Consider the following 14,522-nt stretch of genomic DNA (forward strand, 5'->3'; position numbering starts at 1 on the left):
AGTCTATGGTTTTGGATCATGTTTGGTTGAATAAAGTATTTGTAATTTATGTCAAATATATATCCAAACAAAACAGCCTTTGAAGAAGTGAAGAGCCAACATAGTTTTGCATCCTTGATCTTAACATTTCTTCCATCTCAGCAACACTGTTCACCTTACACATGTCTTCTCTGAGTTATTTTTATATGGCCCAGCACTGTCTTACAGATAGCATAATTAATGCATATATGAATATTATAAGGTGAATGAATCAAAATGGAAATGGAGTTGGTTCATCCCTTTTATGGAACCAAAGAACCAATCATAAATTCTTTGTTTATATTAGAAAATGATTCTACAACCATGATGCGGATTGTTTGATGTTCTAATTGAAAGTGTATTTAATTCAGTTTGTTTTATAAAATATAATTTGTTTTTAAATATAATTATTGTCAAATGAAAGTTTAAGTAAATCATAATCAACATATTACCTCCTTTCCTGAGATGATTTATATATATATATATATATATATATATATATATATATATATATATATATATATATATATATATATATATGTGTGAAAGTGTTAAGGTATTTGAGTATTGGTCAAAGAGTCAAAATATTTTTAGTTAGTAGTTTATTAAATAATATTAATAAACAATTAGCATTGGATATTAGAACTCTTCGTTTACAAGTTATATAGAATTATTAATAGTAATTTAATTTCAGAGATCGTAGGTTAAGTTATAAATTTGATAATATTGAAGTGCATTCAACATATAGGTCGTTTTAGAATACTTAAAAGCAAAGTGTTTTTGTTAACAAAATATTGTGAAATTTGGCAACTTCCATTATCTTTTAAAATAAACAGCTTGACAACTTTGACTTTCTTATAATAGAATTAAAGTGTAAACTATCAATATTGAAACCCAATTTAAGAATAAAAATAGCTAAATCACCTCATCATTTGAATAAAGTGCACACTAAGAAATGAAAAAAAATATATCTTATTTGTAGAGGCCTAAAGGTCTATAAATATATTATTTATTAAAAAAATTGCGTAATTATTTTTTTTACTTTCATATTATTATCATTTTATGCTTGTGATGGATAGAACGATATAAATAATATTTTAGAAGTAAACATTCGAATGTCATAATTATAATTTATATATCACGTGTCTACATTCTAATAATTTTTAAAGTTCTTTACTATTTTTTTTTTCTTTTATGACTTTTAGAAGTTGAGATACGCTGAATTCTTTTAAATAACCCTTGGAGATTCATTTTTGTTTGGTTTAACTTAAACATTTGTAATTGGACTTAAGAACCTAATTAGAATGCTCTTAGAATCATGCTTACTTCAAATTTCATAGCCAATACATGACATAAATGTGTTCTAAACTCTTGTACATAGCTTGAGTTTTTAGTTTTAGAAATTAACTATATCTCATTTTCAATATTTTCTCTCAACTTTTTTTTACTGCTCCTCTTCTTTTCTCATCGACATTTTCTGTTCTTCGTCAAAAGAGAATTAATCTTTAAAGATCAATTCACAAAATTAAGATCAATTAATTCGAATTTAGTTTTTGTTCTAATCATTGAACACTTTGAGTTTGTTTTCCTCTTTGATTATAAATTGTAAATTTGGTTTTAGAAATCTTGATTTGATAATTAGATATACATTATATTAAATTATACTTTGATTTGATTTGTATCACTGATTTAACTGAATAATTAAATTGGCCAATTGTTCAAATTTGAATTTTTCATCTTAACTTTAGTCATTTTTAGGTTAAAGTTTCATAAAGAGTTTTATAAAGCATAGATAATTCACTCATTATCAGACACAATTCTATATTTAACTATCATATCCAAAGTTACCATGATTTTGATGATAAAAAATAATATCAAACTTGTTAGTGTGAAACAACATATAAAATCCAACTATTTATATGGTTTGATGAAGGTATTAAAAAATGCACTTGATAAATTATAATAAAAGAAATAGACAATATCTTAAGGTGTGTTAGACTAAAAATTTCAAGACCAAATGAATCTCAAGGTGTGTTAGACATATGTTATAAGTCCAAGATGTTTTTTATATAGTAAGATGGTGTTAAAACATAATATCTCCAAGCACATTCTGCAAGCATGTTCATCTTATCCCAAGAAGTCTCATGTTCTCTTAGCCAACTTGGAACCCATGCGTTAGTTGATATAAGTACATGAGTTAATTAATGATTAGGACACTAAAAAGACATTGACAAAAAATTTGAAAGACTTTCAATAAAGTTCAATTGTTAGGTAGAGTTTACTAAGGGCATTCATAGTCATTAATATTCTACATTATCAAAACATGAAAAAAGGAACAAAAGATCTTAGTTAATTCATAGATAAAGGCTTATATAAAGGAGCTTAATTGAGCATTGCAAATCAACTTCAATGCATTTATTACACAAGTCTTTGAGTTTGTGAAATATGGATTTTTGCTCTTTAACTAGAGAATTTCTAGTCCTTTCTTGATATTAAGTTGGATACTCTTTCCCTTGTATTCTCTTGGTGGTATTGTTTAGCTTATCCAAAGTGCGAGAACTTGAAGAGATCAAATTAACCATCCTTTCTTTAACTTCAAGAACAAGTTGTACCCTTTTGTAAGTGACTCATTCTTTTCTTGTTTCCTTTGCTTTTTTATTTTTGTTCTTCCTTTTTCTTTATTTGAAGAACAACATAGCCATATCTTAACCAAAGCCAACATTCACCTGTAAATCCTACCAAATCACCACCATAAAACCTTAGTATTGTCTCCCCCAAACATTTCATGATCAAATCCACCTAAAAAATCCAATTTTCAACTTATACACCATAACATATCTTGAGATAGCTTCAACAAATTCTACATGACTCTTAACTTTAAGATTCTTCGAATATATGTCATAATCCTTGCCCAACCTTCCAACCCATTACCCTTTCAAGATCACACAATTTGTAAGCTTTCAGAATGAAAGGAAGAGTAGAAGCAGAAAAGAGAAGAGAAGAAAAGACAAAAAGAACTTCATTAGATTACATCGCCTAATGCTCTTTAATTTAAGAAGAAATCTCATGAGTTCACAAATTGATTTGTATCTTCTTAATCCTCTCTATGAGAGTTTATTCAATTTGTATTTGTAATAAAAAAAACCAAGTGTGTTTGTATTAAAAACACTCATATTACTCGTGTACTTGTCGGGTTAGACTAGAGAAAAAGGAGTTGTTGACAATACTTAGATCACAGGAATGACCATAATACTCAAACACAAGGGATAAGTAAACTTGGACTAGTCAAGATTGACTAGGAGAACCAATTGGATTAGTTAGGATTGACTAGGTGAACCAGGAGTGGTTTATAATACTTAGACTAGTCAAGATTGACTAGGAAAACCAAAACTGGTTTATAATACTAAAACTAGTTAGGATTGACTAGGGGACCAGGAGTGGTAATAATACTTGTAATCAGGAGTAGGTTAGACTCATTATAATATCTGATAAGATTAATGGAACCCCATAAGAGTTCTTAAGGGAAAACAAGATGTAGTTCAGACAGAGTAAACATGTGTAAAAATTGTGTTTTATTGTTTTTCTTCCTTAAAAGCTTTTAGTAAGTTTTCTACATCATTGTCTAAAGAGTACCCTTATTTGATAATCCTTTGAAAACTCATTATACACTTTTTGTGAAAAGTTATAGAAAACACTATAAGAGTCACTCACCTCCCTTCCTTGTCGTTAAATGCAATCCAGGTTGCCACTTTCGCTACCACTCCACTATTCTCCTCCCTTCTTCGTTGTCCATATGCATTGTGTCACAATAATTTTTTTTTTTTAAAATAAGAATAGACTTCAATTAAAAAAAAATCTAAAGTAAACTTAAAGTTTTATATTTTTTCCTAATTGAATATGTTTATCTTAAATAATTAAAATATAATTTCCAAAATAATATTATTATTATTTATTATTATTTATTTTATAATCATACTAATTTAAGTATTAAAAATTTTCAGCAAAGAAACTTCCGTCAATTATTCAATAATTATCATGAGAGTTCATTAATCTATAATCCATAACTAGTCGTCAAACTCGTTATATCCAGGTAAAATCATATAAGTGAACGTATAATTTCTACGATGGAAATCTTATAATCACGTCTAACAATAAGAAAGAATTTTAACTTGGGCGTCCATTACAGAAAAAAAAAAAAAAACAATTTGTTGTTTTCAACATTCTTAAAAATGAATGGGACAAATCACACGGATATTACAAAAAGAATATATTCATTTCCGAAATTGAATAAATAATAGTTTTTCTTCCATTTTGTCCACACAAAAGGAATTAGCATCTATTTTCATTAGCAACCTTTTTCTTTCTGCTCTTATCTACCTCCTCACGTTTTCTCTCTCTCTCTCTCTAGTTTTCTTTATCCTTACCCACTACGTTCTCCTACTTCCTTAGCTTTTTTTGACTTTTTCTTCCTCGAGCTTTTCTGCCACCCAATGATAATATATATATATATATATATATATATATATATATATATATATATATATATATATATACACATCACACACACTAAAATAAATTAAATTAAATAAAATTAAATTAAATTAGTTGGCTCATGTAACATGTTGTCGTAAATTTGTCTCTTTTTATTTGTCATGTATTCGTCTCTCTACACTAATTACTCTCACAAATGATAAAAGAAACCATACCATCACTTACTTTTAATATGTACTTTCAAATGCACATTTTATTATCAAAATAAAAGAAAAAAAAATGATTTATTGAATAGAATGTGAAAGCTACAAATATAATAATTATCAATAAATTGTAATATGTAATAAAATGTTTAAATATATGTTTTGTGTGTAATTATTTTGCAATTTTTGTCACTTAATAACTCTTTTCTTATTTATTACGTTATTATTATTTTTTTAATTTTCACTTTTTGTATATGGGTAACAAGTGTTGATGTGTCTTTATAACGTGACCGTCGTTTTATCTCTAACTTTGGCAAAAGAATACATTTCTTTCTAATAATATGATAATAAAATATGTAAAAATTTAAAACCCGAGAGTTGTGGAAATGTGTAAAAAGTAATAAGAATTGATAGAAAAATATGAAAAACAAATAAATAGAAATATTACACGAAAAAAAATGATAGTTAAGTTTCGAAATGTAAAATTGTAGAATTTACTAATAGCATTTTTTCATTTCGATATAACCCATCCCATCTAAAACTTTATTGGTATAAAAATAGAGAGACAGAGGAAAGAAAAAATATAAAAAAATAAATAATTGCATAAAAGAGAAATATAGAAAAGAAATATTGTAAAAAGTAAAAGAAAGAAAAAACATAAGAACATGTTTAATATTTTTAATTTGATTAGTTGAAAAGAAGATATTTGATGGTAGACGAAAACTATTTTATAATAAATGACAAGTAACGTGGCCAATTTGACAATTCTAAACAAAAAGGGGGGTTTTATTCCTGCACTTCCAATTTGTCTTACTCCATCAAAATTTCTAAATCCCTTGACTGATCATACACGTTGAAGAAGGTTGTACTACCTACCACAAAAAAAAAAGCATGCATTGCATTTACTATATATTAGTGATAATAGAAATTTGTATTTTTTTTTTGTGAATTTGTCGAAATCGTAGTTGAACGTAGGAAACAAATTTGCAAGGTTACGGATTCAGATATTTAGAATTGAATATTGAATTTCAAAATCTCCTATCAGATTTGAGTTGAATATTAGATTTTATAAGGAGTACATCGAATTTCAAAATCTGGTACATTCCTTAACCAATATCAAAATTCTGCAAAGTTGAAAAAGCTACAACATTAATTGGTCTTGATGTTAAGGAGTTATCGAGCGGTAGGAGAATGTTATTATGTGATCACGTTGTTCCCCAAGAAGATGAAGTGGTTGGATATCTTACATATCTAACCGAAACTTCTTTACTCATATTGTATATTTTTCTAAAGGCGGAAACAACATAGGAAATGATAACATTCAAGGAATACAATATCAATGACATTTATCAAAGTTAAGTTTTTGTCCCTAACAATGACTTGTGGGTCACTCTCAGATGTCATAAATAATTCTCTTAGCTTTTCCATAGTTCAAGTGAAATTATTTTATCATTCACTTGATAAAAATACAAAGACAGCTGAAAAGGTCAACCTTATACTTTTTTTATTAGAAATTGTTTTGTCTCTCAATTTAAAAGTACAATCATATTTTCTTATGTCAAATATACTAGGTTGAACATCATATTTATATTTATTATACTTTCTAACCCTTTCATATCTTATTAATATACCCGTCTTTTTCTTTAGTTGACCAATAATTTTATTAGATCTTATAATGATAATAACAAAACCAAGATAAAAAACAATCTCTCGAATTCACTGAATTAACTCATAATATACAAGAAAAATCCAATCAATTATAAAATTATTTGTGTAATTTCCCTCACATATTTAATTTTGAAATTAGGTCTTCCTCTAAACAAATTTCAAAATCAAGTGTTTCTTTAAATCATATTTCGAAATTCGATTATTACTAAAATTATTTCCTGACTTTCAAAATTTGGTAAATATTTTTACAAACCATATTTTAAAATGCTATACATGAAAAATATAATAAAAATAAAAGTTAAATTTCCATTTTAAAACAAAAGTATAACCAAGAAAAACCAACAAAATACATGTACTTGTTTCAGACGAAAATGAATGAAAAATGAACTAAGTTTGAAACGAGGTCATTCAAAACGGAAATAAAAGAAATAGAAGAAGCAGTTGAATGTGGTTCAAAGAAGAATAAAATTTAAGAAGAGAGAAAACACTATTACTTCAAATTAGGAGTTGTAAGGTCTCAATAAATATACAATTTCGTGTAATAAATACATTTAATAAATAATAATTACTACTTACCTAATTAATTTAACATTTTATATATATTAAAAAGGAAAATATTTGACATCATAATATAAATTTTGGAAGTGCAGAAAAAAAAATGGAGATACAATAAGAAAACCGCAGAAAAGTCATGTGAGATGTGAAAAGAGCTTTATATGCTAATCAAAATTGAAAAACATAACATCAACGAAACCTACTATCTAAAAGAATGTAACACGTGCCTCACATGATGATAATTTCGCTGACTTGTCGCAAAAAAGATGATTCCGGCCAAATTATATCACTACATAAAAAGTTTCTTTCAGACATGGGCTGTCGTAGAAGTTTCTGAAAAATTCTTACAACAAATTATTTATATTTAATTTCAATGGAGTGAAAATCTTTCACATGATTATGAAATTTGATTACTCCGAAAATACATTTATTTTATTTATACATGATATAGCATGTAACTATTTAAGTATTAATAGTAATGATCAGAAATATTTGACGAATCCTGATGATTATTTTTGACAGTGAATATATGTATAATGAGCCATAAACTTGAGTCTTTACTTACAAAACATAGTAACTTAATTAACAATTACGAAGTAGGTTTTCACAACAGTTTTTTGGAACATTCAAACCTTGTGTCACTGTCATGAGATGTAGGGTCTATCAAGGAAGAAGTTTACCAGAAAGATAGAATATCAATCAGAAATGAGTCAAATTATATAAGAGATCGACATTATTCTCTATCCAAAATCTTAAAACAATTAATAAGTTAACGAATCTTTTATCTTTATATAGTGTTCTACTTTCTCATTTCTATCTAATATGGAATTTAGACTTTACACTTGTATTCCCAACGACTTTTACACTAAAATCTTTGAAAAAAAAAACTTTATCAAATTAAAATTTGTTTATTAAATTGCTTGCTTCAAATTATTATTTTTAATTTTAATTTAGGTTAAATAAACTTTTGATTTCTTGTGAATGTTCTTTTATCAAATATGACATAACAATAATACTATTTTGGAATATAACATTTATTGACTGTACTATTAACAAATATTCAGAATTTATCATTTGTTATTTATGTTTGGTCTAATCGAGATGGTGAGTTTTGATCTTAGGACAAACATAATTTAGGCCTATTCCACCTAAAAAAAACTCCCTATTTATTTTATTTTGTTTGACAAAATAGAATAATGGAGTAAATGATAATTATTTTTAAGTCTATAAATATACCTCTAGACTTATAAAATAAATATACATTAAATGTTTATAACTTAATTCTCTCTTCAACTTTGACAATAATAATGTCATATATATTATTTGTTGCAACTTCATTATAATCAATTTGATTAAACAAACTGTATTGATTCATGTTAGAAAATAAATTTAACTTATTTTATTTATATATATATTTTTCATAAAGTTGTTAAAGTTTGTGTTCCAAGTAAAGTAACTTGTGGAAATTTGTTTGGGTAGCTAAATATTAGCCTCAATCATACCTTAAATGCATGCCTTGCCTAGCATGTGGCCTTAACTTATGGCAAGTGGTCCGAAATAAATAGAAAATAATATTGTAAAAATATGTCGTGTTCTCATGGCACTATGAATTATTGGTTAGACAAAGACTAAAAATAAACATGAAGAAAAGAAGAATATTTTTTTACATATCTAAATTTTTTACGTTTATTTGATACTATCTTATTTTGTTTTTATTTTGTTTTTAAAATACAAAAATTTATATTTTTTATAACTATTTTAACGTTATACTACATATAAAATGGATGTCAAAATGTGTCGAATGATATTTGAAAAAGCACAGAAAGATAACAAATTTCCATTCCAAAGATTTAAGAAATTTTTTTTTTGTACCCATGTAGTAACGATTACTCCTACACTTATTAAAGTTAAATTTGCAAGTTTTCCTTGTAAGATCTTTAGCTTAATGATCATAAAAATGGAAAGTTTTATCATGTGAAATTTCTGCCTAAGTTTGTCATTTTTTTTGTATTTAAAAGCCGAAAGATAATCATAAATACTAACCACAGCAATAAGAACAAGAACCTCGTCTAATGATGGGTCCACTAGTTTTACTTTGTCAATCTTGCTTAACATATGTCATAATTTAAACGGAAATGACCAGTGCTTTGAGTTGCTTTTCCTTATATAGGTTTGTTGATGCACTTTGTTCCAATCCAAAACTTCTTTTGGTAAGGGTGTCAGTTCCAGATATTGATCAGTATCTGTACCTCAACTATTTGGTGAGTTGTTCCAATGAGTAAGGAATCTGGTCTGAACAAAGAAAGCACATCAATGAATGACACCATGGTGGAAGAGGTTGAAGAAAGAGATCCAGAAAGTAATCCACTGAATGAGCCTCTGCTCAAGAGGAACAGGACATTGTCTTCCAATCCACTTGCTCTTGTTGGAGCAAAAGTTTCCTACATAGAAAGCTTGGACTATGAGTAAGAAACCAGAACAAGACACCATCATGCTCAATTTTCATGTGTAAATGTCACTTTGTGTCTTCCCACAAGAAAGTTTACTCATTTTGAAGAGGCTCCCTCTGTGCAGGATCAATGAGAATGATCTGTTCAAACAAGATTGGAGGAGCAGATCAAGAACTCAAGTCTTGCAGTACATATTCTGGAAATGGGCTCTTGCATTCCTTGTTGGACTTCTCACTGGTGTCATAGCCACTTTGATCAATCTTGCTATAGAGAACATTGCAGGGTACAAGCTTCTTGCTGTTGTCAAATTTATTCAAAAGGAAAGGTAAGATCAATCTGCCCCACCTTATATTCTGTCTGGTAATCCCAGAAATTCTTTCCTTTTCTGTGAGGGAAAAAAGTTTGCAAGAAATCCAGCTTCAGGTTTTATAGTTTCAATCCAAACAAATATAACAGGAAAGATAAACCTTAGATGATGTTCTTCAAGTGTTGATAAAATTGTTCTTTTACCCTGAAGCCTATTTTGATCATTTTCTTAACAAAGGTTTGCATCAAGGAACTGTGAGTGAGATTTTTGTTATATGAACTGTTTGCAAACTGTGAATGAATATGAATATCTGATACATGGTGCAGGTACTTGACAGGGTTCCTATATTTCACTGGAGCTAATTTCATTTTGACATTTGTTGCTTCTATTCTGTGTGTGTGTTTTGCACCCACAGCTGCTGGACCTGGAATACCAGAAATCAAAGCTTATCTTAATGGGGTCGATACTCCCAACATGTATGGTGCCACAACATTGTTTGTTAAGGTAAACTTTGTTATGTTGAATGCTTCATTTCCTCAACCATTTTTCTTCTGATTAACTCATCACATCAAAGAAGAATGTCAAAATTTATATACAAGGCTTCCTTGTTTTGACAGTTTTTTTTGGTGGGTTAGGAAATAGGCTCATCAGGGAACAAAAATAAAAGATAAGGCAATGATGATAAATTGTCGCTACTTGATTTCTGTCATCGTTAATTTTTCAATGATTAGCATTCTTTTACTGTAGTGTGATCTCAAAAGTAGTACAATTGTTATAAGGGATTAGAAAAAAGATTAGAGTCACTTGAGATTTTCTTTTTGGATTGGATATAATACCTCCCTTTTTTCTACATTTGCAACAACTTTATAGGGATACTCTTGATGTAATATTTTTCAACCAATCAAGGAGGTCTGTGTAATTTACAAGAAGTTAAAACAAGCAAGGAATTGTCTATAGGTCCCAAAATGAGGAGTATCTAATGAAATCTGAAAAACAAAGAGATGAGTACAATTTAATTTTTTCCTTGATGGCACCACTGAATCCTTGAATTGTTTCTTATAATAGCATAGCATTATGGATTTCAAACATTAGCACTTGGAATTGTCTGAGATGAATGGCAGAGTAATAATAATGTTGGGTGAATAATATAGTAGTGTCTTTACAATATATGACAAATCCAGTTAGTATGTCTCATCCGACAAAAAAATGTATCATTATTGATAGAAGAACATGACACCATATGATCTCAATTGCACAGATATAATGCAGAGTTGCATATAGTCTAGAACTTTTGACATAAAAACTATCATTACAAAACCAATACACTGAGAAAGTGTAACCAATATATTTGCTGGTGTAGATAATTGGAAGCATTGGAGCTGTATCTGCAGGCCTAGATTTAGGAAAAGAAGGGCCCTTGGTACACATTGGTAGCTGCATTGCTTCATTACTCGGTCAGGGTGGCCCTGACAATTACAGGATCAAGTGGCGGTGGTTGAGGTATTTCAACAATGATCGTGACCGTAGGGATCTCATCACCTGTGGTGCTTCTTCAGGGGTCTGTGCAGCTTTCAGAGCACCGGTGGGTGGTGTTCTCTTTGCTCTTGAGGAGGTGGCAACATGGTGGAGAAGTGCTCTCCTCTGGAGAACCTTTTTCAGCACAGCTGTTGTTGTGGTTGTGCTTAGGGCCACCATTGAACTTTGCCACAAAGGAAAATGTGGCCTTTTCGGTGAAGGGGGGCTCATCATGTTTGATGTGAGTGATGTCACTGTGAATTACAATGTCATCGATGTCATCCCTGTTGTTATCATTGGAGTCCTTGGTGGGGTATTGGGAAGCCTTTACAACTACCTTCTGCATAAAGTCCTCCGTCTCTACAATCTCATCAATCAGTAAGCAATTTTATCTATAATCTCAATCTGTCATCTTGTTTCTGTCAAATAGTACACTATATAATCCAAAACAATCTAAATTAGCAGTAAATAAAATTAACAATGCTGTAACTGAGCAGTAGTTTGATGGTTTGAGTTATAGGGGAGATTAGTCTCCTTATAAATCTTGAGTTCATGGCTTGTTAGTTAGATAAAGTGTAAAGAAAACTTAGAACGTTAAGTAATCTACCATTTATATATTGATGAGAAAAGCTAACAGCACAATATTTGACAATATTTTTAGCAGTGGTTAAATTTGATTGAAAATCAGAAAATCATGAATGAACTTCTGTTTATGATATCCAAGAAAGTTTAATCAGTAATAGATATCATGTTTAAGGAAAAGTTTGGAATGTGATATTAGCATCTCATAATTCATTAGTCTGAATTGAAAGCACCTCCATTATAACAAAAACAAAGAGTTGTAAATTGATCAGGCTTAGATCAAAAGGAATAAAGAAAAGGCAAACTGATCAAGGCATGTCTTTGTTTACTGCAAATTTGAATTGGTTTAAAGATGAAATTTCCAACTAGCAGAATCCAAATTTGCTATTTCAGTCTGTATGACTGTTAAGTAGTAGTGAGTCAACTACTTTTGATTTTTGCAGGAAAGGAAAAATGTACAAGCTCCTTCTCAGTCTTTCAGTTGCACTCTTCACATCAATATGCCAATATTGTCTCCCATTCTTAGCAAAATGCACCCCTTGTGATCCTTCCCTTTCAGAAATGTGTCCTACAAACGGACGTTCTGGAAACTTCAAACAATTCAACTGCCCAAATGGCCACTACAATGATCTTGCAACTCTGCTTCTGACCACCAATGATGATGCTGTTAGAAACATATTCTCAACCAACACTCCTTTTGAGTACCAACCTTTCTCCATCCTAATTTTCTTTGGACTCTATTGCATACTAGGACTAATCACCTTTGGGATTGCTGTGCCATCAGGGCTCTTCCTACCAATCATTCTCATGGGTTCAGGTTATGGCAGACTTCTTGGAATCCTCATGAGACCTCATACAAACATTGATCAAGGGCTGTTTGCAGTCCTTGGTGCAGCCTCACTTATGGCTGGATCCATGAGAATGACTGTGTCCCTTTGTGTGATCTTCCTTGAACTAACCAACAACCTTCTCCTACTACCAATAACCATGATTGTTCTCCTCATAGCTAAAACTGTTGGAGACAGCTTCAACCCAAGCATCTATGAGATCATCCTGCACTTGAAAGGCCTCCCTTTCATGGATGCAAACCCTGAGCCATGGATGAGAAACCTCACGGTGGGGGAACTTGTTGATGTGAAGCCAGCAGTGATGAGCTTCAGAGGAGTAGAAAAGGTAGCCAATATAGTCGATGCCTTGAGAAACACCACACATAATGGTTTTCCTGTCATGGACTGTGGAGTGGTGCCAGCAACAGGAGTGGCAAGTGAGGCTACAGAACTTCATGGAATCATTCTAAGAGCACACCTTATTCAGGTGCTCAAGAAGAAGTGGTTCTTGAAGGAGAAAAGGAGAACTGAGGAATGGGAAGTGAGAGAGAAATTTACATGGGTAGAGCTGGCTGAGAGAGAAGGAAACATTGAAGATGTGGCTGTGACTAAAGAAGAAATGGAGATGTTTGTTGATCTACACCCTCTCACCAACACAACTCCCTTCACAGTGCTAGAGAGCATGTCAGTAGCAAAAGCTATGGTTCTCTTCAGACAAGTAGGACTTCGTCATATGCTCGTTGTGCCAAAGTATCAAGCATCTGGGGTGAGTTTATTAAGCACAACATTACTTCCATTCTAGCATTAAATTTGATTTTGTCCTTCACTTTGAAAGCATTTCAAGATGAAATATGACAATGTTCATCAAAACAAATCCTCTTTTTGTCTCTGAAATGAAATTGTGTTAAACTTGTTCCTTGTCTTTCACAAAAGATTATACTTCCTTTTACATAGAATAAAACGTTTATAACCTTAAATTTGTTGTCCTCATAGGTGTCTCCTGTGATTGGGATCTTGACGAGGCAGGATCTTCTGGCACACAACATTCTGACAGTGTTTCCTCAATTGTCAAAACCAAAGAGGAAGTGAAGCTTTTGTTGTCAAATATGAATGAATGGACAAGCAGCTTTATTGGGACATTCTTTCTATTCAACATGAAGCTTTTCCTCAGTTTTGCATTATTTGGGTCATGCATGGAGAAGAAGATTCAACATTGATGTAAAACATATTCAATTTTTCCTATTTTTTTCCTCACAGGTTTTTATCTGCTAATGAGATCATATCATCTTCCCTTGTTAAATAACGTTAATGATAATATCAATGGTAATTTTTCTCTTTCCGCTTCAGAAACAGGTACTAAGATTTTCCTTTTTTTTCTATTTTTCTTTAACTCTTTGTTATAATTAACTTTTTTTTTCCTCTTCTTTATTTTTTCCCTCTTGAGATTTAGAAATATATATATAATTAAAAAGTGTTAAGAAAATTATTTAAATGTTGGGATGAGATAATATCATTTTATGTTGTTTTATGTGTACCATAGGTTTTATTTGTAAAGATAATACCATTTTTTTCCTTTTTAAGTTTTTTTTTTCTATTTTATAGCTTTATTATATAAATAATTTTATTTTGGAAAAATATATTTATCTTTCATAGTACTTTTATTTTTTTTAACTATTATTGTATCTTTTATACTATGAGTTAGGCAAGAGTCTACAAATCTAACATTTTCAATAAGTACTTTTTAGTATTCACTACTATTGCATTTAATTTCTATATATGAATCATTATTTCCTATATTTAATTTAAAGATAGCAATTACAAAGAAAATTCAAGAGATCATGAAGATTATATCATTCACTCATTTTCAAGTACATTTGTCTTCGAATATCATTAATACACTTCTTCC

General features: G+C 29.9%; 1 protein-coding gene across 1 annotated transcript; it reads left to right on the top strand.

The window, feature by feature from the left end:
• The first annotated feature begins 9,004 nt into the window (after positions 1-9,004).
• Positions 9,005-13,983, top strand: LOC106769047 (chloride channel protein CLC-b). Its single transcript, XM_014654503.2, has 6 exons — positions 9,005-9,400; positions 9,510-9,710; positions 10,019-10,196; positions 11,053-11,585; positions 12,233-13,382; positions 13,610-13,983. The coding sequence occupies exons 1-6, from the start codon at positions 9,210-9,212 to the stop codon at positions 13,703-13,705; spliced, it is 2,349 nt and encodes a 782-aa protein (XP_014509989.1). The 5' UTR covers positions 9,005-9,209; the 3' UTR covers positions 13,706-13,983.
• Positions 13,984-14,522: the final 539 nt, after the last annotated feature.

The sequence above is a fragment of the Vigna radiata genome, chromosome 7 (genome assembly GCF_000741045.1).
Source record: "Vigna radiata var. radiata cultivar VC1973A chromosome 7, Vradiata_ver6, whole genome shotgun sequence".
NCBI lineage: Eukaryota > Viridiplantae > Streptophyta > Magnoliopsida > Fabales > Fabaceae > Vigna > Vigna radiata.

Coding starts and splice junctions, on each gene's coding strand:
- LOC106769047 (XM_014654503.2), top strand. CDS start 9,210: ATGAGTAAGGAATCTGGTCTGAACAAAGAAAGCACATCAATGAATGAC. Junction 9,401..9,509: donor ATAGAAAGCTTGGACTATGA/GTAAGAAACCAG, acceptor CCCTCTGTGCAG/GATCAATGAGAATGATCTGT. Junction 13,383..13,609: donor CAAAGTATCAAGCATCTGGG/GTGAGTTTATTA, acceptor TTGTCCTCATAG/GTGTCTCCTGTGATTGGGAT.